We start from the raw sequence: 26,512 nt of genomic DNA, 5'->3' as shown, positions 1-26,512 counted from the left end.
GTTGAGAACTGATTATACAGATGATTCTATTGTTCAAATAATAGTCTTGTAACTCAAGGCACTTTGCAATGAAGTCATTGTTTTAGTCTGATGGTAGAGGGCATTCATAGAGAGATGGAAAAGAGGCGATTAGTTCCTTGTCCCCCGGGAAGTCACTACACGAGAAGACAGGAACTCCAGACTCCTGGCTCTTTTCCCTTACTTGGAATGAGTCAACAGAAACCCCTCTGGAGTGTTGTGTAGTACCTCTGAGGTGCAGTTGGGTTCATGCCACAGTGGTAGTTTGCCTTCCCCAGAGGGTTCAATTTATATGTACATATATAGATGCTTTAACCAAACCATGGAGCCTTGTGGGCTACAGGAGCCTAGAAACTCTATTTATTCCAGAGATCAACAACATCACATTGGCCCTGCCCTTACTTCCTTTCTTGCATTAAAGGGCTATATTAGTCTTGCCATGACGCTAAATCAATTCCAAAGAAAATCATTTGGTATGTGCTCCTTTTGTTAAGGGGACGGATGACGTATTTCAGTCATATTTCGTCTCTTATAATCAAATCAATATTCGGGGCACTTAAGCAGGGAGAAATCTTCCAGAAATAAATGCATTTTCTATATTCGTAAGAAATCATTTATTATTCTAGAGCGCATATAACTTCCAGGAGATAATCTGAAATATTACTGATGAATTACTACTTCCCATAGTTACAGGTGCCCATGCAGAGGTGCAGAAGTTAAGGTTGTAGATTGTCTAGCTCAACCTTTATCAGCCTCACAATAGGAGTTCCATAAACATAAACTGCACAGATGGACATGTATTACGTGCTCACTAAGGGCCAAGCATTACGATAGTACTTTATTTACATTAATTCACTTTATTTCACAATAGCCTGACAACAGAGGTTCTCTTGGTACTTCCACTTTACAAGAGAGAAAACAGATGCTTAACCAGAAGTTCAACAATTTACTTAAAGTCATAGAGTCAGGAATGGCAGGGCTAAGTGGAAATCCTTGGCTATGTGACGTCACAGCCAGTGCGCTTAATGACTCTTCAGCAGAGTAGCTTTGAGGTAGTGAGGGTCAAACAGGGCAATGTACCTGGAAGCCCTTAAAATCTATAAAGAGTTAAGTAACTGCTACTTCAGACCACTGGATCAGGTGATTACTTTAGGGAAACAGAAATGGTGGAGCTCGGCAGCTGTTGTTAGGGAATCTTAGCCAATCAAAGAGAGGTGGGCCTGAAAAAGTGATGAACTGCGCTTGTGTTTCCTTTTCAGTTCTTAAACCTGTCTTTTTTTTGCTTTGTTAACTCTTTATAATAGGCCCTAGTCTCAGAGAGATTATATTTAAAAATCTATCAGACTGAGATGTTTACAGAAGCATTAATGACAATTTTGAAGGGCACTAATTAGTCAAAACACATCATATACAGAAAGAGTTGTTAATTTTTGCATCAATGATGTAATTTTCAAAGTGAACCTCATTTTCATTATTCTTAGCTACCAAAGACTCAGAAACCCAACCTGAAAAGATCCATCATTACTCAAAGATGGGATGCTGTTACTTCTACCTTCTTTCTAAAATCTGTATAATGGAAAATGAAGTTTCTGTAAGTTAGCAACATATTCAGGGTGCAGTTACTGACATACTTAGAATTTAAAAACACTTCACAAAATGGCTAGTGATACCTCGAGTTGGTAAAATATCTTGCTGATTAGTCCCGGCAGAAATGACATATCCTAGGCTAGAACTACTGGCACACCTTGGTAATGGGGAATAAATTCTTTAGGATCAGAAACAATGTCGGTTGTATTTCACATGACACTGGAAACCACGTTTAATGGACAATTGTGCAGAGGTGAGCAGGGACTAAAAAGAGATAATAGGATTTTAAAATTTTGATTTCATTAGTTCTCTCCTTTATTTGCATTTTTCATCACAATAACGTCTGCCTGTAAGTTTTATCCTAGAAACTTTTTTCTCCTTCAATTTATTCTGGGTGTCTAGGTTGATGGAAAGGCAATAAATGTGTAGTCTTAGAAAACCTGAATGAGTTGACAGAATTTTCGGTCTCTCTGAAAATTCATCTATTGATTTGACAAGACAGTTACATTTTGTGCAGCTTGGAATACTGTAGTCATCATTTTAAGACAAAGCTAAGGCGAAGGCTTCAAGAGAAGCACTGATATGTACGTCCACACACCTGGACCATCTCTGAATCTCAGACTGGAAGAAACATCCAGATGGCGTGTAGTCTGTCCACACTTGTCTAGGAGGAAGAGAGCTTCTATTTGATAAGTTCAGTGTATGCTCTTAGAAAGCTCTAGACAAGGACCACCACCACATTGCCCCTACCTTAGTGCTGGGCACACCTCCAAACGACACTTCTCTGGTACAATTAAAACTCACCGCATACAGTTACTCTCTTGGGCAAAGAAAGAACCAGCCTTCTTATAATCACACTTCACACATTTTTAGCAGTCTTTGAGAAATCATGGAGCTGTGCCAGAAGGCAGGCTATCAGCAAATACTGTTCTGTCAGAAAGATAGAGTCTCAAAATGTTAATATCCAGAAAAAAAATTCTGGAAAGATGATTTACTAGAAAGAAAATGGTAATTTCCAGATGCCAGTATGAAGTCATGATGAACAGGTGATGCTAAAATGCCTCTGTTTTTCATTTTCTGAAAAGCAGTCTCAACTGAGGCTCAAGAGAAGGCGAAGGACGTGGTACATTCTGAGCTTTGTGAGGCACTGGTAAAGATGAACAACGTCTGTGCAGGCCGGATGGAGGAATGTGAGCTAGATCATGGTATAGCCACTTGGGTTCATAGCAATTCCAATGGTCACATCTGAAAGACACTGCTGTCAACTAGCTGGATCTCTGGTGGCTCATTATAGAGTTTGGTACTGTCAACACTTTTCATTGCTACTTCAGAAAAAAAGAGAGCATGCAATTCACAACTAACATTTACTGAGTGGCAACTACTGTTATAGGTGCTGAGGGAAGAGACCAGAATCAGGAAGTATCCAATATCCAATTTAGCAAATGGGAAAGAAAACATGTGACATCAGGGAATCTGCTTAGTTCTCTCAGTTTTGCCATTTGCCATTTATGTGACCTTAGACAAGTCAATTCACATTTCTGTGCCTCAGTTTTACCTATCTTCAAAATGGGGAAAAGAGAGATAATTAACTAAAAGAATTGTTGTGAGGTTCCTATGAAATTATATAAAAGTGCTTGATAAAATGGAGAGAAGATGCTTAGCTGAGTCTGTGTTCTCTCACTTGATCCCTAGGGATATTTTCTGGGCTATGTACTGTTAATAGCTTCATTTTATAGGTGAGAAAACTGAGGCACAGAGAGCTTAAAAATGCTATTTTAGCACAGAGGAGTAGGGATGGGTACACGGCGGGGGGGAGATGAAAATAAAAAACTGGTATTTGTATCGTGTCATATGGGTTACACTGCCTATGGAAGTGTGGCAGAGAGGAATTTTAGGAAACGAAAACAGCATGGTGAAAAGCATAGCAGTGTGAATATGCAAACGTGTTTCAGGAAAAATGACTGGATAGATTTTCCTAGAGCATCTGTATTAAGAGTTCTGGGAAAGAACAATGGAGGCGGTGGTAGAAAAGGTAGGCTAGGGCCAGATTCTTGAATATAGTGGCGCTATAAACCATTGATGACTCAGGAGCAGAGAAGTAAATGATCCCTGAGGCTTTGAGAAAATATTCCAGAGAGCAGGGTGCAGGATGGCATGGAGACGTAACATTTCCTGGGAGGTAATTTGGGAATTTCTCACAATAGAGCCAGTAAAAAGAGGAATGGAAATAGCAGTTGGTGGATTCAACCAATTTTGGCAGCACATTAAAGTGGCAAATGATCAAGAGAGAGGGGTTGATGCTGTGTATTGTGGACTTTTTTATGTATTATGGATTTTTAATTAGAATTAAACAAGAACTAAAATTCCAAATCATTGACATAGTAAGTAATAATTCCCTTTTAGTTTGCTATCTTGAGTCTTGTCAATATACACATTCAGTCCAAAATATGTTTGCCTATGAAAAGCCTTTGACTTTAAAATTTTCCTAGCTGTGATTTTGACATTAGATATCCTAGTGAGGCAACACTATGGCACACCTAAATGAACAGGAAGAAAAGAAGGACCGTGTGCCACTGAAAATAACAGATATAATTTTTAAATATTAGGTATAATTTTTATAAAGAATATTTTCTGAGAAATGTTTTTCAGAAGATTATCTCTATCTGCATGACAGTATCAAAATGTAAATCTTAGTTTTGTCCTTTTGCAATCTAGGAGTTGATGTCTTTTGCAACAGGACTTCAACTTGTATTAACACTAAATGCATAAATGGGAGGGAGACATGAGAAAGGAAAGGGCTACTGTGATATTGGTGAAATACGTTTTGGAAGATGCACTAACTTCAGTGTTTTAGTTAAGTACTGAAGGTGTCATCATATTAAGTAGGGTCTTGTAACCTGAGATCACTGGATACATTTCAGGCATTTGGGAACTCCCTGATGCAAAATGAATTTACCGTCAGAGAGGCTTGACAAAGTTCATCAGATCGTTAAAGGGATCTATGACACCCAAACTAAAACAAATCACTGTTAAAATTATGGAAGTGAATTACTCCACAGAACAGATATAACCATGAATTTTAAAATACGAACAAGAGCATTTTCTAATTTAAAAGACACTTATGTTTACTTAGAGAAGGCAAAAAAATCTTTCTTTAATTAGCACCCTTTAATTATTTGCTTTTGTTACTTCATGTTTAGATACAGATATGCTCAAGCTGACGTATACCAGCAGTCCGAATGAACTAGTGACTCTACAAATTATTTTCTCTATTACTTATACTTTATGACTCTAGATCATAAGGAGGCTGGATAAATTTCAGAAATCATTTAGTTCAACACTTGGCTAAAGCCTGATTTATATCAAATCATCCCAGATGGGGGACTGTTTGTTTTTAAGAATCTGGAGTTCCCCTGTGCTCCCTAATAAGCCGTTCGTATGTGCCAAAGCAGGGACTCTGGACATTTTAAGGTTTTTGCTTCTGCAGAATTCAGAGGCATTCTCAGCATTATATAAACAGCTTTCCTCTCTTTGTCTGTGTTTCCCAGTCCAGGGTGCTCTCCTGTGCCATTAGAGGTAGGACACCGTGATGTGCCTGGGTAAGTACTCCAGAAATGACAGTGGAGCTGGTGGGCATTTAAGAGCAGATTAGCAAACTGACAGTCCCACACTGAAGGAAACTATCCTCCCAAGACAGGCGCTAAGGAGGCGACCCAATTAGTCTTCACTTCTCTAATTTCCCTGATTACATATCTCCTTTTACCCCCTGTGCTATACCTAGTAAGTTCCCCCAAACATAGACCTCATCAAGAAGGCAGAATACTGATGCAATGTAATTTAAAGTCGGGCTGTGTTATGCTAAGATATGTGGCCAACAATGAGACCCAAACAACAAGGAAGCCCCTGAGGCATAAAAAGTGGCTGGTCTAGATAACAGAGCTACTGTGGATTTCAAAGCAAATGAAGAAAGAGACAACTGAATGTCAGCTGGAAAACTTCATTGGAGACAGGGCAACTTTTCTGAGGACTGGGGCGAGGAAGCAACAGCAATTTACCATTACACTTTAGTGAATCAGCGCTTCCTTGGCTCGAATTCCTGGTCATGGGTACTTGTGGGTTTTATAGTCCATGGAAAGGGAGGTAGATCTCTGCAAATCTCTGTGAACCAGTGCTGCAGGATATGCTGAGCCACAACGGGCAGGTTGTAATCAGGCAAGCGGTTTTTCTTTTAAAACCTTAGATTAATTTTTCACATGTTGAGATCCAGCTCATGCTGAGCCCTTCTTTGGACTTAGTCCATTAAGCAGTGAAACAGAGGGGTGAAGGGGGCAAACTCTGGAGCCTAACTGCCTGGATCAATCCTGGCTCCTCAGTAGCTACTGAAAAGCTATATGAACACAGGCAAAGTGCTAAACCCATTGAAGCCTCAGTTTCACCACCTGCAAAATGGGCATAATAGAATGTAAAGTTTGAACAATGCCTGGAACATGGGAAGTCTTTACATAATGTTGTACGGATTAGATAAAAGAAGTATAAAGGGTTTGGTATAGTGTACTACAGCGTCAATGTTCAATATGTGGTCCTTTTGTTACTATTACTATCAGCAACAATAACACTAAAGAGACTGGCAGACAAAATGATGGAGAAAGTCAGAAAAGTCCATTTCCCAAGGTTACAGAAAAAAAGGAGAGAAATATAATGACCTGCACTGAGCAAGGCTTAACATTTTGGATCTTTAATGGAAAAGAAAGAAGCACACAATGGTAATAAATTAGGGGACTATTGGGAATATGGAGAAATTATCATCATTGTTTCTTTTTATTTGTGTTTATTGTGTGGTGGTGAGGTGATTATCAGTTTTATTTGAATGTTTTATAAGCTGTTAGAATTATTTACTGAGAACGAACAGATAAATGGGGATGTTATTCAGCTGTGTCATGTCATGGGTTCTCACAGCTCTTCTAGCAACTTTCTGACAAGGTTAACTAACCAGTGAAGTTCACTGTGGAGGGATGAGGAGGGGAAGAGCTAGGTGTGTTGGATGATTCATCTTATTGGGGGAACAGGGGGTGAATCACCTCTCCTGTTAGCAGTTCTGGGGAGGGGATAAGGCATTGGGTGGAGACTTTTATGATGTCTTGAGAAAGATGTACTGACAGCATAATGTCAGAGGACCTTAACATATATAGTTTGATGAAAGGGAACAGCTCCTAAATCTTTTCCCATCCTAGACATTCAAGGTTGAACTTTGTAATATTTTGTTTCTCGAAGGACCCTTCTTATAGCAAGGTGTCTTTAATCTTAAACCCAAGGAGCTCCAGAAACACTCTTATTCCCCATGATTGCTTGGAGGTCCCTTCTTATTCACCACTCACAGGTAACATGCCACCTCCTCAGGGAGACCTTCGCGACCCTCCCACCTAAAGTGGTCCCCATTGGAGACTCCCTCACATTACCCTGCTTCACTGTCTGTATATAGTGTCACCTAGTGGTTAAGCACATGGAGTGTGAGCCAGACTCCCAGAGTTCAAACCCTAGCTGTCTCTGCAACCTGTGATGTTGGGTATGCTAATTAACCTCTCTAGCCTCAGTTTCTTCATCTGTAAAATGGAAACACAGAGAATACTTTCTTCTGAGATTGAAGTGAGGGCTAATCCATGTCTACTGTACCCTGCCCAACACATTGTAGTGCACATAAATGTTAGCTATTGTCATTTTGGCCATCATCACTCTCTGAAATCACCGTCTTTATTTATTCACTTATTATTGTCTGTCTCCTCCTGTTATGTAGAATGGAATGCCACGAAAGCAGGAACTTTTTATTGTTCAGCTCTGGGTTTCCAGGATCTAGAACAGGCTCCATAGTAGGAGCTCAATAATTACTTGTTGAATGAATGTTCTAATGATACTTAAGAAATTAATGAGTCCAATTTCAGGTCACTTGCAAAAACAGCCTTATTTAGGTGCCCCTATGGCAAAACAAACAAACCTAACCCAAGCTACTTGGTTTCTTGCCTAGACTGAATCTCAAACTACTTCCCCATATTATGTTTCTACCCACCCATCTCACTTTTTTGCAGATTCAAAATTTTACAGAGTTTTACAATCTCTAGTTTGTCATGTGAAAGTAATATTTTTTTTCCCAGGATATTAAATTACCTAATGATATTGAATTATACTGAATATTGCTTTTTCAAACTATACCTCACCTGTCCCACCTTCTTCTCTCCTCTGATATGCCCCCTACCAATCTGCAAAAACCACTAAAGGTGAAGAACAAATGCTGATAGACAGAAAAGTAATAGTTGAAAGGAAGCCGACAGCTCCTGAATGCTAGAATGCAAAGAATGCATCTTTGTTGCATTAAAATGACAGCTATCATTACACCTGCAGTTTGCTCATAGAACTCCAAACTTGCTAATGCTGCAGTTAACTAATAAATGTATTGTGTGCAATGAAGCAGGAACATGCAAAATGGTCCTGAGAATAGAGTCTGTTTTTTTCCCCTCCAACATATCCCTTTGTAACAGGCTTTACAGGGTAAAGCTACAGCAGGCATTGCTGCCCAGGTCCTTTCCTTTGCTTTGAAACCTGTTAAAGGTTAAGGACGCTCCACGTGTGCCTTTCAGACTGTAGGACAGCTCAGCTAAAGGTCGTTCACGGAAGGGCCTGCTTCCCTTCCTCCTTTCCTTTTTTTTTTTTTTTTTTTTTTTTTTGTTCCTGAAGAATTCATATCAAATAAAGTGCCTGACTCTGACTTTTATGCAGCTGCTAGTCTCTTGATGATTTATAGAAGGTTTTTAAGGCCTGATGATAATGGCTGTGACCATCCCTGACCATGGTCATCCTAAAGAACAGCTATCAGAAGCCCGAAACTCTAAAATTGGGGAAGGTCGGGCTGGTCGTGTCTACAGGACATTCCATTTCTGTTTGTCCTCCCACATATAATAAACATTGTTTGAGAGATTGGTTAGTGAGTTGTAAAACTGATATGATTCAGATTGCCAAAGGCATTTCAGAAATTTCATAGGTCTTAATTTATGTTGCTATAGTAACCGCAATGTCGGAGTTTCCCGAGATTAGGAGGCTTTTATATTCTTAACCTTAAAATGATAATAATGTAGATTATGACTCCAGACTGGGTCTTCGCTGTTGCAAGGAACATATACTCTGAATATTCAATAATTGTAATTTCAAAATTAAGATGTCTGATGTCCAACCTGATCTTATTTACGTATACGAATTTCAGAGGCCAATATGCCATTGAAATGCAGTCTTTCTCCAAAGAAAAAGGGGTTAAAGGGGGAAGTGGGAAAAGTGGAATTCTTATAAGTGGCGCTTCTAGAACACTTCTTTTAAGGACTGATATGAATTTGGCTTACTTTCTCCAACAAAGTGAATTTCTAGCAATCGCTAAAGCCCTTGGTGCATTATTAACAAGTGTTTCAAGAGAAGACCCTATATTGAGGCATTTGGTGTACCAGCAATGTCTGAAGTGAGACTAAGGGGTAACAAAGTCCCTACCTTGAGACAGAAAGATAGCTAAGAACCCTATGGGCTGCTCAAGTTCACATGTGTTAATTACACGGACCCCACGCAGTTGGGAAACTTAATGCAAATGACCTAGGATTGACCTAAGAGAACTATTCCCCCCTCCTGGAGCCCAGCTTACCTTATATCCCGAAGATTTGATGTGCACACCACGTTTGGTCAGAGTAGATTTCATTCGGATGAAAAAGGAACGCTCAAGGGTGTTGTCAGTGGTTAGCAGACTGGGGCTGGTTGACTCCACTGAAGAATACAAAAATATATACACACGATTTAGATCTCTGCACAACCCCTCAGAACTACTGCTCAGGTGCAATCCTTGAGTTCACTAAAAATAAATGACTGACGGGTGCTAAGAGTGTAGTAATCAATTTGCCTCATTTAGGAAATGTTTACTTTGCAGAAAATAAAAAAGAGAAATTAATGTATCCAAAGTAACTCGGTTCCAGTTTCTAGCAAGAGCTTTTCAGGCCTTTTAACTTCTAGCAGCAACCTAAGTGGGGTCTGATAGTACGTAAGTAATGATGGCACATCTGGAGGCTTGGCCGGTGTATATGGAGAGAACTGTCATGAAAAAGAAGGACCCCATAGATTAATGGGATCAGCTAAGACCCAGGCAGAGATGCTTCTGAGATGAGGTAAGGATGACTCACTCTTTGTTCTCCCAGAGAATTACTTCTTGCATCATTTGCCTACTGGGGGGTTCTGAGGACCAAAAAACCATCAAGGTCGTGTAGCTGTACCCTGGCCAATACTCTTGCTCTCCTGAGTTGGTTTTCTTCATTGTGGGGAATAAGAAGCAAGAAGTCTTCTCAACTGACTCGAGATAGAGGGCTAAGAAAAGGATGGACGGACAGAAACAAACAGAAGTGACTCACAATGTCAGCTTTCCATTCCTGTCACTAATGGCAGCGTGGTGTCCCCAGCCTTTATCTGAACACTCTGTGTTTTCACATCTCTGCTTCGGATATGAGAAAATAACAGTCTCCTCTCTTAAGAAAGATATTCTTTCCCTTTCTATGTTTTTAGATTAAGTAGAATACGTTTTTACTTATGAAACTTAACATGGTAGTTTGTAGTCTTGCTGATCTAAAAACACCTTTATGCAAAAAGGTAGAAGGCAACATAAATCTGTTTTCTTTAAAAACAATCTCCTATGGTATTTTATAAATTTAAGTATCTTCCTGCAAAAAAAATAAGTTTGGGGTTTCTAAGCCTAATAAATACTCTAATTTTATTCTTCTAAAATAGTACTTTTAAAGTGTTTCTTATTCTAAAACAAAAAAAAATAGGTTCAACAACAGACAAGATTTCTTTTGAGCAGCCCTATGCTAACCCTGATTTTCTCTGGGGTAGGAATAAAGACTTAAGAATTAAATATACAGTATGTGAAAATAGTTATTAAAACACAGAAAAATAGGCACAACAAACCTTAAAAATTTTAATTATGAAATGTAAGGAAAGGAAATCTCTATTTTTTATATTAAACTTGATGCTCCAATGAAAGAAGAATGAGAGCTACTATTATAACAGAAACCTTGCTATTTGTGGTCTGGGGTTTTTCTTGTATCATTTCTATCTTACTATATTTTCCTATATTTATGGCATTTCTATTCTGGGGTGATGGGACCACTGACAAATGTCCTTTTCTTATGTGTCTCTCTTAAGATTTTCTTTCTTTTTTTGTTTTTTTTTGTTTTAGAGAGCATGGATCTGATGTCATTTTAAATGTACAGCTTTTTATCACTCAAGGGAAAAGCAGAGCCATGTTATATTTAGTACTTTCATTTCTTCTGATTAAATATGAATTACTATGAAATTTTTCTCATCATCTAACACGCCATAATACGCCAACAGCTTTTTAATACACTATATAAGCACAAACTTCTGCTCTAAGAGTTTAATTTGCCCCTCTAATCCAATCACATCAACCTTATTTCTCTTATCAGAGATTCCCATTTTGAATTAAATGAGCTCATTAGTTTTAATCAAAAGCAGAGAGATCAAAACTTAAACGTAAATGCTTTAGATCAGAGCTGTCAGTCAGCCGTGCAGTTCTATTTTACTAAAACACAAGATCAGAGACCCTTAGAACCAATTTTTTCTCGTAAGGGATGCCGAGAGCTTGAAGATGCTATATCCTTTTTTTTTCCCCTCCCAAGGACAGATTATACATTTAAGGTTAGACTTAATTTATAGCAGTTTTTCATCCTGGTGGAAATGGAAAAGTATGCCAATCGACTGTTGTCCTTTTCACATCTATTGGCACTGGTCCTCAGAGACTTGAACTAACATGCAGCCATCAGAATCCACACTACAAACTCAGCCTTACAAATTCAGCTCTGTTCAGCAAGACTGTGTTTGCAATAGCTGAGGACAAATGAAACTTCCCAAAGAAACGAAATACGTTTTAGGCCAGGATCCTGGGTACCCTAACCCAGTAAGGAAGAACCACCTACCTGTGGAAGAGTGAGTAATTGAGGCCTCATTAGAAATTATTATTGTGTTCAGTATGTGTAACCACACAGTAAAACACTTAGTGGGCACGTTAGAGACCACAGCATGGGTGCTTCCTGCTGGGTGACGGAATGCAAGACGCAAGCCGTGGAGGCAGAACACTGCTTTGTGCCCTGACTGAGGCAGTGAATACAGCAACCCTCATGTATTACAACAATAATTGTCTAAACACTCAGGCGCAGCGTTAATTAAACCCAGGACAACTGGTGTGACAGGAATGCTAAGGTCAGGTTTTGCCCCACTGAAGCTGAGATTTAAAATCTAAACTAGTCCTTAAGCTTTTTATTTCAAGAGCATGGGGGTACGGGGGGTTGGGGGAAAGAAGAGGGGGCAACTTAGAAAAAAGTTTGATTTCTGATGAAAATTTCTCTTTTAATTCCATATGACTTTCCAGTTCTGAGGAAGGGGCAGAAGTAATGTGCCACGCTGTCTTATCAAAGGGACGTGGGCCAAACCCTTTCACAGCACACACACACCACGGCCATGTTTCCACAAGGGCTAGCAAACGTACCCTGGTTATCCCAACTCTGACAATGTTGTCGCTCATATACAAAGACGTATTATCTGCATGTGACAGATAATGTGAGAGCAGCAGCTTTAGAAGAGAAGTTTTCGAAGGTCAGGAGCACTATTTTCATGAAGGTTCTGTTGGGAGAGAGCCAAGGCAGCACGGCCTCAGTGATGTGTGACATGACTGTAGCACTAAATAGAGAAGGGATGTGTGTGTGTGTGTGTGTGTGTGTGTGTGTGTGTGTATTGTGGGGGTGTGAAGAGAAGATGGAGCAGTGAGAAAAGTATCCTTACGACTGGTGCTCTGTAAAAACAGTGGGAACCAGTAAATGCCAAAGAAGCATTTTAGAGTGCTTTCTAGACATCAAATACTTTTCTGTCAACTTTTTGAGGCAGGCCATGATTGCTGCATACGCTGACAAGAAATTTGGGATTCAGAGAAGTTACATCTGCTGTCTGAGACATAAAAGAAATTTATGGGTAGAACTAGATTAAGTGGTCAAAGCTCACATGTGGCCAGTTTTGACCTATGAATTATAAACAAGGAGCTGAAAAAACAAAAACAAGACCTATGCAACTAAAAGCTAGATAAGGCAATATACTCTATTTTGCTGAATCTCAAGGGTCTTAACTTTTTAATAAATCTAAATTATCTCCGCTCTTGAAATGTCAGTTTTTGCATATTTTGTAAAATTTACAGAACAATTTATAGCAAAAGTTGTCATAATTTTTAGGTTGGCAAATGCCACCATAATGTGAAATCGTATCTGTGTTATTCCACATCTGTTTATGATTCCCTAACTGATATTGTAGTTGCTCCTTCCTTATCATTATGTAGGAACAGGAGGTGGTGGGGAAAGTGGGGAAGGAGGGGCTGACTGAGTACCATTTAGCTCTCACTGGCCAATCCTAGGGCCAGGTCCCCTCTCAACACTTGGTATTCTCTGCAGGGTCTCTGCATGTGTATGAGACCAATTAGACGGGCCTTTCATTTTAGTACATTCCAAATGTTTTCAGTGCAATTCTAGTGCCAGAACCCTCCAAGAGTCAACAAATTCTGATGTGTGAGGGAGAAAAAAGCAAAATTAAGTTTTGAGGTAACATTGTTACTCCTCAATTGTAAACAAAGTATTTATTCTCTTCAAGGAGACCTGGAATTGGGGTAAATCATTAAGATACAAATTTAAATACACTCTTTCCCCACTTCATTACCTAAATGAACCTTTCCTTTTTCAGATGTTCTGTGCACACAGGACAAATCAAAGTGCAAATAACCAAAGTGATTTTCCCAAAAGAAGGGAGGCAATGTTGGTTCATGTGGCAATTATGTTGATAAAGACAAATTGTTTCATTGTCATATGTTGTTGGCTTGCTTTGATACTGATGTATTTTGGGACCTTAGAATGAGTATGTGTCAAGTATATGACAAGTTGTTTCTGACTAAATTTTGCCTGCACTTCTTCAGTGACTTGGAAGTTAGGTATGGTCATATGGCGTTCTGTGCCAGTAAAATATGAGCAAGTCATGTGTCACTTCCACCCGGAATTTTCTACAAGAAGCAGTCATGAGATGCTACTTTCTCCTTCCCTCTGCCATGGTGACGATCAACATTTCAGATGGTGGCTGCTCCATCAGCCTGCGTCTTGGAATGAAGACAACGTGGAGTAGAACCCTCAACCAACCCTCCCAGAAATATATCTTTCTTATAATTTGGGGACTGTTTTTTTGTTTGTTTGTTTTTTTTTTCACTGCAATAAAACTTAGCTTGTAATGACTGATACAAATACCAAATCTTTATTATTACATAAAAAGAGTCAGTATGTTGTTCAAGTCTCCCAGGTGGTCAGTGACAAAGCACAGAGACATGACATAGGTCTGACTGACTCCAAAGGTCATGATGTAGATACAGTGCTCTTACAGTAACTTATATCCATCCACATTTTATCTTTTATGCTAGGTACTCCAGGGCAGTAGGGCTGAGACTTGTTTAACTCTGATCCTAGCATGGTTCCTTCTACCCAGAGCAAAGATCTATATCTAGATCTAGATCTAGATATATATCATATCATATCTCTCTCTCTCTCTCTCTACATATATACATATATATATATATATATATATATATATATATATATATATAGCCAAAAAATATATATACACATTTTAAGAAAGGAACACTGTTTAAAATTGTAATACTCAATATATACCAATAACAAAAGATGAATACAAGTCACGTTTGACTTCTGCAATTACAAGAGATGCTTAAAGTGGTTACCATCAGCATCCAGACACTTCTGATTATGGCGAACTACTGCTTGAGCAATGCTGACCAAAGTGTCCACTTGTATACATTTTTCTGGCACCCACGGTATGTATATATGTATATGTATATGTATGTGTAAAATATTTATATTATTTATATTTACAATATACTAATATGTTGAAAAACTAACAGTCATTAAATGTTGACTTTAAACAAAATCTTCCCAACTTAATTTCCCAATAGTAGGCCAAGCATGGTAAAAATAAATCTTTTCTCACACAAATGGTCCCAGCAGATTTTATGTTTATCCAGGATGACATCTGTGCTAATTTGATGCCACAAATTCTTCAATACACCTCCTTCCAAAAGGTGGAGCCTATTTCCTCTCCTCTCACACATGGGCTAGACTTCCAACAGCACCTGGTGGAACCAGCAGAGTACGACGTGGTCATCACAGGCAGAGTGGCTTCCTTGTTGCTCTCTCCTGCATCATTCACTCTGAGGGAAGCCAGCTGCCATGTTATGAGGATACTGGCGCAGCCCTGTGAAGAGGACAGCGAGTTTCCTCCTAGCAACTGAGGCTTCCTGCTAACAGTCACATGAGCGAGATTAGAAGTGGAGCCTCCTGCCGCAGTCTAGCTTTCAGAGGACTGTCCTCTGACTGACATCTCCATCGAAATCTCATAAGAAATCCTGAGCTAGAACTACCGTGTTTCCCCGAAAACAAGACCTAGCCAGACCATCAGCTCTAATGCGTCCTTTGGAGCAAACATGAATCTAAGACCTGGTCTTATTTTCCTATACTATAAGACCGGGTCTCATCTAACATAATATAAGACCTGGTCTTATATTCATGTTCGCTCCAAAAGACGCGATAGAGCTGATGGTCTGGCTAGGTCTTATTTTCGGGGAAACACGGTGCTCAGAGGAGCTGCAACTGGATTCCTGACCTGTAGAAACTACGTGAGATATCTTTCTTTTTTTTTCCCATTTAAACTGTCAATATTTGAGGTAATTTGTTATACAACGATAGCTAACTAATATAACATCCATGTAGAGACTCTTTGGAAAAATCATAGTCTTGTTTTGATATGTAACAACCACATACGATTGAAAAACTCATGTGATAAAGACAAGGAATGCATTGCCCAGTGTGTCAATACCTGGAGAATTCACACATGCAAGGAAAACTACCTGCCATGCTGATTTTTGTAACCAAGGTCTGTGTTCTCAAAGGTAACTGCTCAATTGATTTTTTAAAATGTGCAATTTGCAAAAGGTGCTATCAACAGTGTCATCTACAAGATCACGAGATCTTGAAAGGCAGGTGTAATGTCTTGCTTGTCTTTTGTTGTATCTATTTGCTCTTCTCCTGCCTCCTTCATCTCCCCAAGTTCCTAGGATTGTGTTTTATGTAAGTAGGCACTCAGCCTGCATGTTGAATAAAGTAACATTCAGATGCTTTCTTTAAAGAAGAATTATTCACTTTACCCCTGCCATTCTCACACCAAACATCTTGTCCAAGAAGTTTTTTTTTTTTTTTCTCATTTTGAGGAGAGGGAATCGTTATGTCTTCCCCCTGTATTCATCTCTAAGGAAGCGTTTTCTGCAAAAGTGTTATTTTGAGAGTCGTGGACCAGTGAATTTGGTAGTTAAAAGAGGATTGGCCCGATTTCTCCCAGAATTAGAGGGTACTTTGTTCTCTGTCTTTTGAGAGTTGGTTTTTGTCCCACTAGTCTGTCCTCTACCATGTGCCAGGGCAACTGTGAAGGGGGTAATGGCCCTTAGTAGACTAGACTGGCCCCTGGGCCACTGATAGCGAGGCAGCGCCCACCATTCCCTGTGGATACAAGTTGTACCGCTCTTTGGATGTCATGCACGTGCAGTTCCAGCCGTTATGCTCTGGCTCAGCAGTTAGCCTCTGTCTGCTTCAGGGCTTGCTCTGGAGTACCACGGAAAAGCCAAATTTATTTAAGTCTCATTAGGGCTGGTTCCTGTTCCCACTCAGTTGTGAGTCTTCAGCTTTGTTTAGAAACTTATGAATCATTAACTGAGACTCCAGAGCATAGCTGTGAAAATAATTGTGGTTCAATAGTGATGCAATAAACTTCTTTCAAAGTCACATTAAAAACAATCCAGCAAATAAAGAAAGAAAGAAAGAAAGAAATAATCTGCCAATCCGTGCCACCTGTCATCACAAACTCCCTGGCAATGTCCACCTGCCTTGGATGAGAATACCAATGCATGAGGTTGCCTTTCAGATTTCCTGTGCCTGGCAGGGGTTGCTACTTGGTGCGGCTGTCCCTTGAGGGAGGGGAGAATGTTCAGCTGCCGCCTGCTGCTCTGTGGTTTGTGTTTGCATGATGCCACTCTGGGGAAATATACACAGTGTCAGAGTCAAGCTGCTACCATTGGGTGTTTCTATACACAACTCCTGAGCAACAGGAAAGTTCAAGGGGAAAAACTGGGTATTGTAAAGATAGCCTTTGAGAGTACATGACATCCAATGTGACCTATTATGCAGCAGGCTGTGCCAACAAACATGCCATATGAATACTCAAAGTGAATGTTTTAAATTACTTCTTAGAGACTCCCTATAAATGTTGCCACTAGAGGGATCTATTCTGGGAGAAAAATACAGCATGGCCCCCCGGGACAGTGCTTGGATTCCATTACCAATATTGTGTATGGGATCGAGTGTGGCAATGCTTTTATCATGACTATAAAGTGGTTACGAGCCAATTCTTCATATAAAACATACTCACTAACATTGAAGCTTCCCCACCCCCTTCTGTTTCCTTCTTTTATTTCCTTCCTTCTTTTCTTTCCTTTCCTTTCCTTTTTCTTTTCTTAACAACAAGCATGATGTCAGACAAAGGGCATCAGGCATAGTCTTTGTAGTACAAAACAAAATAACAATACATAAACACCTTTGTGAAGGCAGCTCGAAACCCCATGTTTTCTATTAAAAAGTCATGTTCAATCTTCACTGTTGATAGAACCGAATAGCTAACACAGAAAACATTGTATATCAGAAAGGTCAATAGTTATTATGAGCTACAAATATATTTTTTTCCCATCCTTCAGGCTGTTTAGCGCATATCACAGCATGAGCAGCTGTCTTCTTTAATGCTTTTAAAATTAGAATCCCAAAGAGGAAGAAAAAATTATAGTTGCAATGATTGCTCTCTGCTTTTGTAAGTTTACTTTAATATACTATTTTATATACATGAGTCTTCCGTGCAGCCTATCCATGAAGCAGTAACTGGTTACTAGTATCGAGTCAAACTGCCATATTTATTTTCTTAGCATTCTGGCCAAATCTCCAGCTCAGGCGCAGATGTTGTCGACATACTATATTTTAAAAAGGGGTTATATAGAGGAGTCTGGTTACAGGCACTTGCAGACACATACACATGCATCCTGTCTTTTCATGGCTTTAACGCTCTATGACTAACTATAACAATGCTATGTGATGAGAAACAATTATGCAGTGCTGGGTGAAAAATCAGGCAGTGATTCAAACCATGGATACACAAAGTATCACTCTCTACTGTGCAGGCCCGAGAGTGTACCTTTTAAATTTTTAAAGTCTGGTTTTCTGCCTGTCTCTGGAACGTCTTGCCCTTAGCACATGGCCCTAAAAGACAATAGAGTATTTTAAATAGCCCATGTAAGCACACATATCACATGTTTTATTATAACTCACTTAGTTTTTGTTCAGGGATTTAAATTAAATACTTACTGAGTATCTATAATGAGCTGGAACCATTTATAACAGTGCTTACATTTTGGAGGAGGGGAAAACACATAACAATTTCTGGTAGTGATTAATGCTATAAAGAAGAGCAATGCAGAATCAGGGGCTAGAGAGGGATGAGGGATACATTTTGCTTGGGTGGTCACAGGACCTCTCTGATGAGATGGCACCTGAGAGGGTACTAAGTCATGTGGCTCTCTGGGTGGGTAAAGATAACAACATGCGAACACCTCCATTCTAATGATTCACATTGCAACTTCATGACTCCAGATTTTGGTAAAAGGCTTTACAGAAAACTGTTATTTGGAGAGATATGCACTAGTGACAAGGAAATTCTAGCAATGTTGCCCTTTGAGTTTCTAGAAAATGTTTTGGAAATTTTAAGTTATTAAAACAGTTCTTTTCTGCAATAGCAGGTTAGCTAGGAGGCTGTGTGTGTGTGTGTGTGTGTGTGTGTGTGTGTGTGGTGAAGGCATGATATGCTTTTTCAACAAAAAATTATTCCCATCCCCTGTTCCCTTCCCCTTTGGCAACCATCATCTTATTCTCTGTTATCTATGGGTCTGTTTCTATTTTGTTTATTCATTTGTTTTGTTTTCTTAGATTCCACATACTAGTGAAATCATATGGTATTTGTCTTTCTCTAATTTATTTCACTCAGTATAATACCCTCTAGGTCCATTTATGTTGCTGCAAATGGCAAGATTTCATTCTTTTTATTACTGAATAATATTTCATTTTTTGTGTGTGTGTGTTTCACATTTTCTTTATCCAATCATCTGTTGACGGACATCTAGGTTGCTTCCATATCTTGGCCATTGTAAATAATGCTGTGATGAACACAGGGGTGAAGATATATTTTTGAATTAGTGTTTTTGTTTTCTTTGGGTAAATACCCAGGAATGGAATTGCTGGATCATATGGCAGCTCTATTTTTAATTTTTTGAGGAACCTCCATACTGTTTTCCATAGTGGCTGCACCAATCTGCAATCCTACCAACAGTGTACGAGGGTTCCCTTTTCTCCACATCCTCACCAACACTTGATGTTTGTTGATTTATTGATTATGGTCATTCTGATAGGTGTGAGGTGATATATCATTGTGGTTTTGATTTGCGTTTCTCTTATGATTAGTGATGTTGAGCATCTTTACATATATTTGTTGGCCATCTGTATGTCTTCTTTGGAGAAATGTCTATTCAGGTCCTCTGCCCATTTTGAAATTGTATTGTTTGTTTTTTTGGTGTTTATCTTTTGAACTTTTGTTCAAAATTATTTGTTTTTAGTATATCACTTATTTTAACACATAGGAAACTAAGAGAGGAGTTGATGGACAGAATTATCCAGAGTGTCCCCTGCCACCCAGACATACGCACTGGTGTTGTAAATTCTTTGGGGAGCTCCAGAGAGAGCAGCTTCAATAGGAAAATGGGATAAAGGTTGCGTCAATAAGTGATATACTTCTCCATGGTGATTTTCGTGATAAAAATAAAGAGACCTTGAGTATGTTTACTGATTGAGAGGACTGAGCTTAAGGTGGTCTACATTGGAAATTTCATTGAAGAACTGAAATCATAAGAGATATTTAATCAGTAACAGAAAAAGAAAAGCCTCTGATATTGGGGGAAGAAAAAAAAGGATGCGAGAGAAAAAATGGAGAGGAGGAGGAAGAAAGAGAGGAGTGTGATGGGAATGGTGTTCAACAATTTAATCTCGATAGACTAAAGGTCGTTTGCTGAGATTAAGGAAGTGGGAGAAGGAGAGGATTTTGAGAGTGAAAAAAAGGTATGAAGCAGCCCATGTGAGCAAAGCAACGAGAATCAATAGAAAATAATAAGATTGCACAGTGGCTAGAAGTTCCATGGCTTAAATGTAAGAGCACTAATTTGCTAGTGTACCCTCATGATAATGGCTTTGTGGTTTTTCCAGGCAGTGCTCAGGACAGTGGGCTTTTCCCACGGATGGGAGCCAAGCCCGCACAATGGGAATGAAAGAAAGTCAATAGAGCAAGGGATCCCAAAGGGTTAAGACACAAGCAAGTGAAACTGACAGTGATGAGCTGGGGAATAGGGAGGGATGGCAGGGCAGGGGGGTGGTGACATGGATGAGGCAGCCAATAAGGAGCGTTGTTCAGAGAATGCTTTGCGAGAATATTTATTGCTTTTAAACAAGTTTATATCTCTCTCCATTTTTTCCCCCCTGTGTTCATAGAAAACTTGGAAAATCTAAAAAAAGTATTAAAAAAAACTCTAGTAACCTTACCAGTCAGTTAGTCACAACTAACATTAGTATGTTTTGTTGCAGTCTTATTTACTTTTTATTTATATATTTATGTCAAATTGGGATCATTCCTGGGTCTCCCATATTTTTAATGTTAAAAAAGTTATAACTCACTACGTAATCATAGCTGTACTTTTACTAGACACTATTTAGGGAATAAAAGGATGCGAGGCTCTAGTGGTCTTGATTGCAAATCAGTGTGTTTGTTTTTTATTTTTTTAAAGAAATTACAGTATCTGTGCTTGCCCATATCAGTATATCACTTTCAAACACACTATTTTACTGGCTACATAATGTTCCATTGCATGGTGATGAATTTCTCTGAAATTAATCCTCCTTCAACTTTCTTATGATTTCTTAGGGTGGATATACAGAAAGAGTATCACTGGGTCAAAGAGCATGAACATTTTTTTTTTAAAGTTAATATTATAAACTGATTTCCAGTTTACATGTGCTCTATCAGTTTACATGTTTATTAGCAATATTTGATGATGCTCATATCGCTGTCTTGAAATATTTGTTTATATTTGATAAAAATATTAGTGAAAGATACAGAGAAAACACTTTACTGGGGTCTCCCTAAAAGGCGATATGTAAAAACATCTCATGTGTTTCTAATTTGCATTTTTATTTCTAATGAATTTGAATAATGTTTTAATATATTTATTGGCTATTTGTATTTTTCAATGAATCATATATTTATGTCGTCTATTTTCCAATTGGGTTTTTAGTGTTTTTCTTATCAATTTGAATGAGACACACACACACACACATATGTATGCATGTACATGTATAGGTATGTATACAGTACATATATATGCATGTATATACATATATATTATGTTTTAAGGATACTATCTTTGACATATTTCTTGCAAATATTTCCCCATTTGTTTGCCTTTTACTTCTACTTACAATGTTCATTGACACACATAAAATTTTTAATTTCATATAGAGAAATCTATAGATTTCCCCCTTTGTAACTTGTTCTGTTGCTTTTGTATCCTAAAAAGCTTTTCTCAATTTTTTATTTTTTTACCAGATGTTCAGCATCTTAAAAATGAATGACAGTTAAAGGTCAAGGTATGATCGTGCCAATGGCTAAAGGTAAGTCAAAGAATGAGTTTTTTGAGCTTTTGCAGTCAAGGTCATGTGTGTGAAATAGTTACGCACCCTGGAAACTTTCATCTGGCATCTGCTGCTTCCTTGAGGAGACTGCTCTTCAGGAAAACTGTGGGGCATGAGCTGCACCATGAAGGAAGATCGGTGGTGACGTGGGTGTTGACAGACAATGGTACTGAGAACAGGTAAAGAATGCTCCTTTTTTTAAAGAAAAAGTTCTAAAGGATGATGTTGGGGGAAATGGTGTGGAAGTGGGAGCAAACTATGATAATCACTCCTCGTTCATGATGGGAGAGTAAGAAGCATAGAATCATGGCCTCTGTTAACAGAGCATTTTGAGAGCCGTAGTCCCCAAGAGAGAAAGGTTTCAATTACAGTGAAGAGGCAGAAGTGGGGTTTGTGAAGAAGATGGTGGCTATAACAGAGTTTACTCCTAATTAGCGTTCTCAGATAAAATATAAGGTACCTTGTTAAATTTGAATTTCCGATAAACAAAGACTTTTTCTTTTTTTTTTAGTGTGAACCAAAGATTGCTTCAAATGTAACTGGGAATCCTATTTCTATTTGCTTAAATCTGGCAGCCCTGCTCCTAGAAAAATGAGGACTCTATGTGGCACTAAGGAAGGGTTTTGCATGAGAACAGTCATGTGGTTATAGAATAAAGAATGAACGAGTTTAGAAGATTGGCTTGAGATACTTTAGTTGGACAGAGAAACGGTTCTGAATGGCTGGAACTTTCTCACTGAAAAGTGTTAGAGAACTAAGCAATAATTGAAAATCCAAATGAATACTGGTGTGATCATGTGGATTTTGCAAATTTGCCTTCTCAGAGATTGAGTCTAGTACAACGGCCAACTTTAATTTTCTGTGTGAGTGTGTGTGTGTCCTGAGATGGAGAGCCTGGGTTGGCGGGTCTCCACAATTGTCTCCAGAGTTTGTATCTTCTGCTAATTTATTATTTTCTATCATATAGGAGGAATTTGACTGGGCAGCTAGAATTTGTTAGTTTTATTATGGCTCTATTCCAGCATGTCTTGCAGTGGTTATTTTTCAAAATGTTTTCAGTTAAAAGTATTGTATTAAATCCATCATCAATAAAAGGTTGAGGGTTATATATTGGAGAATATTCTTAGTAACATTATTTATAGTTTGCAATAATTTAGAGTAACCAGAAATGGGAGATAACCTGATAATTATCTATATCTGTTATTTTGTGAATGGATATCTATTTTTCATGTCTTTAATTAAGCAAATTTTCCTTTCTCTTATGATCCAATAAGTTTCAGCGACCACTGCTCCATCTTAACACCTAAATAAAGACTTTTAATCTTTTGCCAGAAGTAGCCCTGCTCTACTGTGAGAATGATAAGACTTCATGATGGTCAGCTAATATATGTGCAGGCATCATAATGGATGTATAGGCATCATTTCCATATCTCAACTTGACATTAAGTCATTTGTATATTGTCTTCAAGGCTATACATAATCTTCTCAAGTGGCGGGGACAAAAAACACAGTCTTTTTTTTTTTTTATTCATTTACATAGTTTGCAATTATCCTCTTTTCTCCCATTTAAAAAGATCAAAGCTATTGCTAATGGTGACGGGGGAAATGGGGTAGAAGCAGCCTTTTCTCAAACGGAGTACAAAGCAAATTTGTTGATATTAATTATTGCCTTTTTCTCTGCTTCACATATAGCTCTCCAATGAGGTACTTGATATAGTTAACATCAACATATTTAGCGTTACACCAGATGGCTTCTGGGTCTAAATTGTATATTCTATAATGCCAAATAATTATTTTAAGAACTGGCACCAGGTATCCTTGTTGCCTGGTAGCTGGACGCTCCCACTGCGTTTGTCATAATTGTTTGATGGTTAATTTCCCCGACTGTGGGTTGCCTTTGTTCCAGGTCTTCAGTTATTTGACCTAAGGTGAGAACGAATCCATCTATAATAGTACGCTAGCCTGTGCCTGTTTTTCATCTTATTATTGCATTTATTCCCAACAAACTCCATTTTCATGTCATTAGTAAAGTTCTTGGTGTTTTCCAGTAGCTTGAGAAGCTGCTTTTTAGAAATGACATAAAAGTTCAGGTCACAGACGTGGGGAAAATGCCCATGTCTCTATGCTTACAATTGTATTTTACTCAAAACTATGACCTGCATTCCTTAGTTTCCTCCTGAATCATTTCAGTTACAAGCAAAACCATATACATCCAAGTAAGTTTCCCTGAAATAGTAAATGTTTTATACATCAAACACTTGAGATCGAGCAGTCTTTTCTTCTGTAGAAAGACATTAGTATATTTTCTTTTCATTGCACAACTTATGCTCAGGTATTGTGATATTTATTAACATTAATTTTTTTTCCATGAGAGATAACATTGCTTTTACTTTCTTCTTGTAAATGTCATGTATTATTTTTTGGTGCTAAAATCATGTTGTATTCTTGAAATTATGAACATCTGATATACTTGACAAACTAGCTTATATCGAAGGTGGAAACTGAAATATGCAGAACCAAAAAGGTCTTTATTCTGGAAGCTGTCTTGCCCTTCAAAGTTTTTTGGTTGACACTAATAACCAATATCTATAATCCTTGCTCTAAAAGTGGAATGCCTCTCCCTGACCAGGTAAAATAGCGGTGTGTATATAAGTAATTTAGGGGAAGACAGAAGTAGTCTTAAAGGGGAAAACAAGGGCAAAGAAGAAATTATCTTTCTACCAAGAGAATTAGTTTGCTTTAAAAAGAATATTGTCTGTTACACGATTTGAAGTCTAACATTTTAGGAAATGCACTGTAAGTCTGAAAACATAAAATTATTAACAAAAATCCTTGTTATTGTAACAATTATTTTTCTTTCTTTTTGGCTTGGTGGAGAAGAAAGAAAGCATTTAGATACATGCAGAACATGTAAGTAATCTCCGTAAGGTGGTATTCTTGGGATTTTCCATATTTATATATTTTTTCCTACATTGTATTTTCACTACCCAAGAGCCCTGGCTGTTATTTTTTTTCCTGAAGTCTGAAGATCACCCCATGGATTAACAAATGATTGAGGATTCTCTCTTAAAAGACTCTTTAAAAAACTGTCAGAATCAGCCTGAGACAAAGATTTATTATGAACTATTTAAAGGGCTTAATATATGTATCCCCAATGAGCCCTTGGAGCAAACTAAAAAGGAAGCGTGGAATTCTCAAAGAATAGGAAAAATTCTCCAATGCCTCACTTTCTTCACTCTATGATTACTGTTTATTCAAAGGATAAAATGCCTAACCTGTCACACAAAGTCCTCAGAAGCCATCGTCCTGCTGATGTACAGTAAAAAACAAAACAATGACGACCGGCAATAATGTGCTGGAGAAAGGCAGCTGTAATTTACTTTCTAACCTGTTCACTAACACACTAATGTGGCTACATCTTGTAGCAGGAGCTGATCCCTGACCCAGGCAGCAATCAAACAACCACCCGAGTGCTGGCTGTCACAGAAGCTGGGACTGTTACCTTAATTATACGTTCCTGGATAACAAACCTTCCCTTAATGAGCAACTTTTCTCCTATGTGTATTCCAACTCGCCCCTTCTGTCCTTGAAAAGGCCCATTGCCGATCACTGCGGTTAGAATTTGTGAAGCATATTCATAAGTATTCTTCCTAAAACACTACCTGAGCAGGCTGTTTGCTTTATGAGAATGCCAAGATATAATTAAAATTATAGGCCTGTACTTCTGGGAGGCTCTAACAAAGAATCACTCAAGACTGAAGGGAAACTTTTCAGTGAACTTAGAACCAAGCTTTTCTCTTTCCATATTAGTAATAATAGTAATAATTACTATTGTAACGACTCTTTTCTTTTCTTTGGAATTTATATTGGGCACTGAGGTTCCTCCCCACCCCCACTGATATGATTTCTGCACTACTGTTTCTTCTTCCTAGATGTGGGATTTCTTTATTTTCTTCTTACTATAACATCCCCAAATTCTGCTATGATCTGCTGACAGTGCCCCAACAATTAACACAGGCATACAGGAGGGTTTTATAGGGAGGTCTTATAGATATCCTGAGGAGAAATAGTGCTTCTTCATGGAAAGAAGACCTTTAGAATTGAGGACAGTGAGGCGATCTTAAGTATAAAGATCTACTACCGCCCCTCATATCACTAGCTCAGCGCTGATTTGGGACTAGTCCATAGCAGGGCGAATGGTGTAGATTGGTGACTCATTGCAGAGAAGGGGAGGACTTGGAGACCAGATTTCTCGGTTCCACTTTGATTTCATTTTAATCTCAGGACTTTGCTCCTTTTTCTTTTCCATTCATATGGGCAGATACATTTTCTCTGTAAAACAGTTTTGGGAATGTTTGGTAAGACATCTAGTTAAATACTATATAATACTTAGAGAACTCTGTTGTAGTCATTTTAAATGGCCACGCAGCATGGACTTACATGAACCTAATCCATGTCAGTTACATCATTTGGTCCATGATGAGCCGTCAGTAAATGCTGGCTTTTAAGGTTGTAGTTGGTGTTGCTAACATCACTGCAGGTTGGTTCCTAACATCTATTTTTAGGGTTATTGGATGGATCAAGGAGCAGGAAAGAATGGTAATGCTCAGTAGTCTCCCGGATCCCAGAGAGAAGATCATGTCCTAGAATAATGACAGTGGTACCTTTGGGCAGGATGATGGCTAGAAACCTGACAGGGGGCGGGACATATGTTTTGGTATTAGGAAGCTTGAGTTTTAGGCTTGGCAGAGCAACCAAACAGCTCTACAGTCATAAGTCGATTATGTGTCTTTCCACCATCCATTCCCTTATCCCTACGAAGGGCATGATATTATGTCTTGCCTAACATCAGGAGGTTGTTGGAAGAATCAAATACATCCACATGAAGATGAAGGAAAGGT

General features: G+C 38.5%; 1 protein-coding gene across 10 annotated transcripts in view; it reads right to left on the bottom strand.

Annotated features, from left to right (window-relative positions):
• NPAS3 (neuronal PAS domain protein 3) overlaps positions 1 to 26,512 on the bottom strand; it is an 856,235-nt gene that overhangs the window by 55,661 nt on the left and 774,062 nt on the right. For all 10 annotated transcript variants that reach the window (XM_074328134.1, XM_019754550.2, XM_019754551.2 and 7 more), the window contains one exon: positions 9,278 to 9,396. In XM_074328134.1, the coding sequence (XP_074184235.1) occupies positions 9,278 to 9,396 (119 nt within the window). The remainder of the gene's footprint in view (positions 1 to 9,277; positions 9,397 to 26,512) is intronic.

This window comes from Rhinolophus sinicus, linkage group LG03, assembly GCF_036562045.2.
Source record: "Rhinolophus sinicus isolate RSC01 linkage group LG03, ASM3656204v1, whole genome shotgun sequence".
NCBI lineage: Eukaryota > Metazoa > Chordata > Mammalia > Chiroptera > Rhinolophidae > Rhinolophus > Rhinolophus sinicus.
Note: the sequence above shows the minus strand (reverse complement) of the source record. Positions and strands in the feature narration are given on the sequence as shown.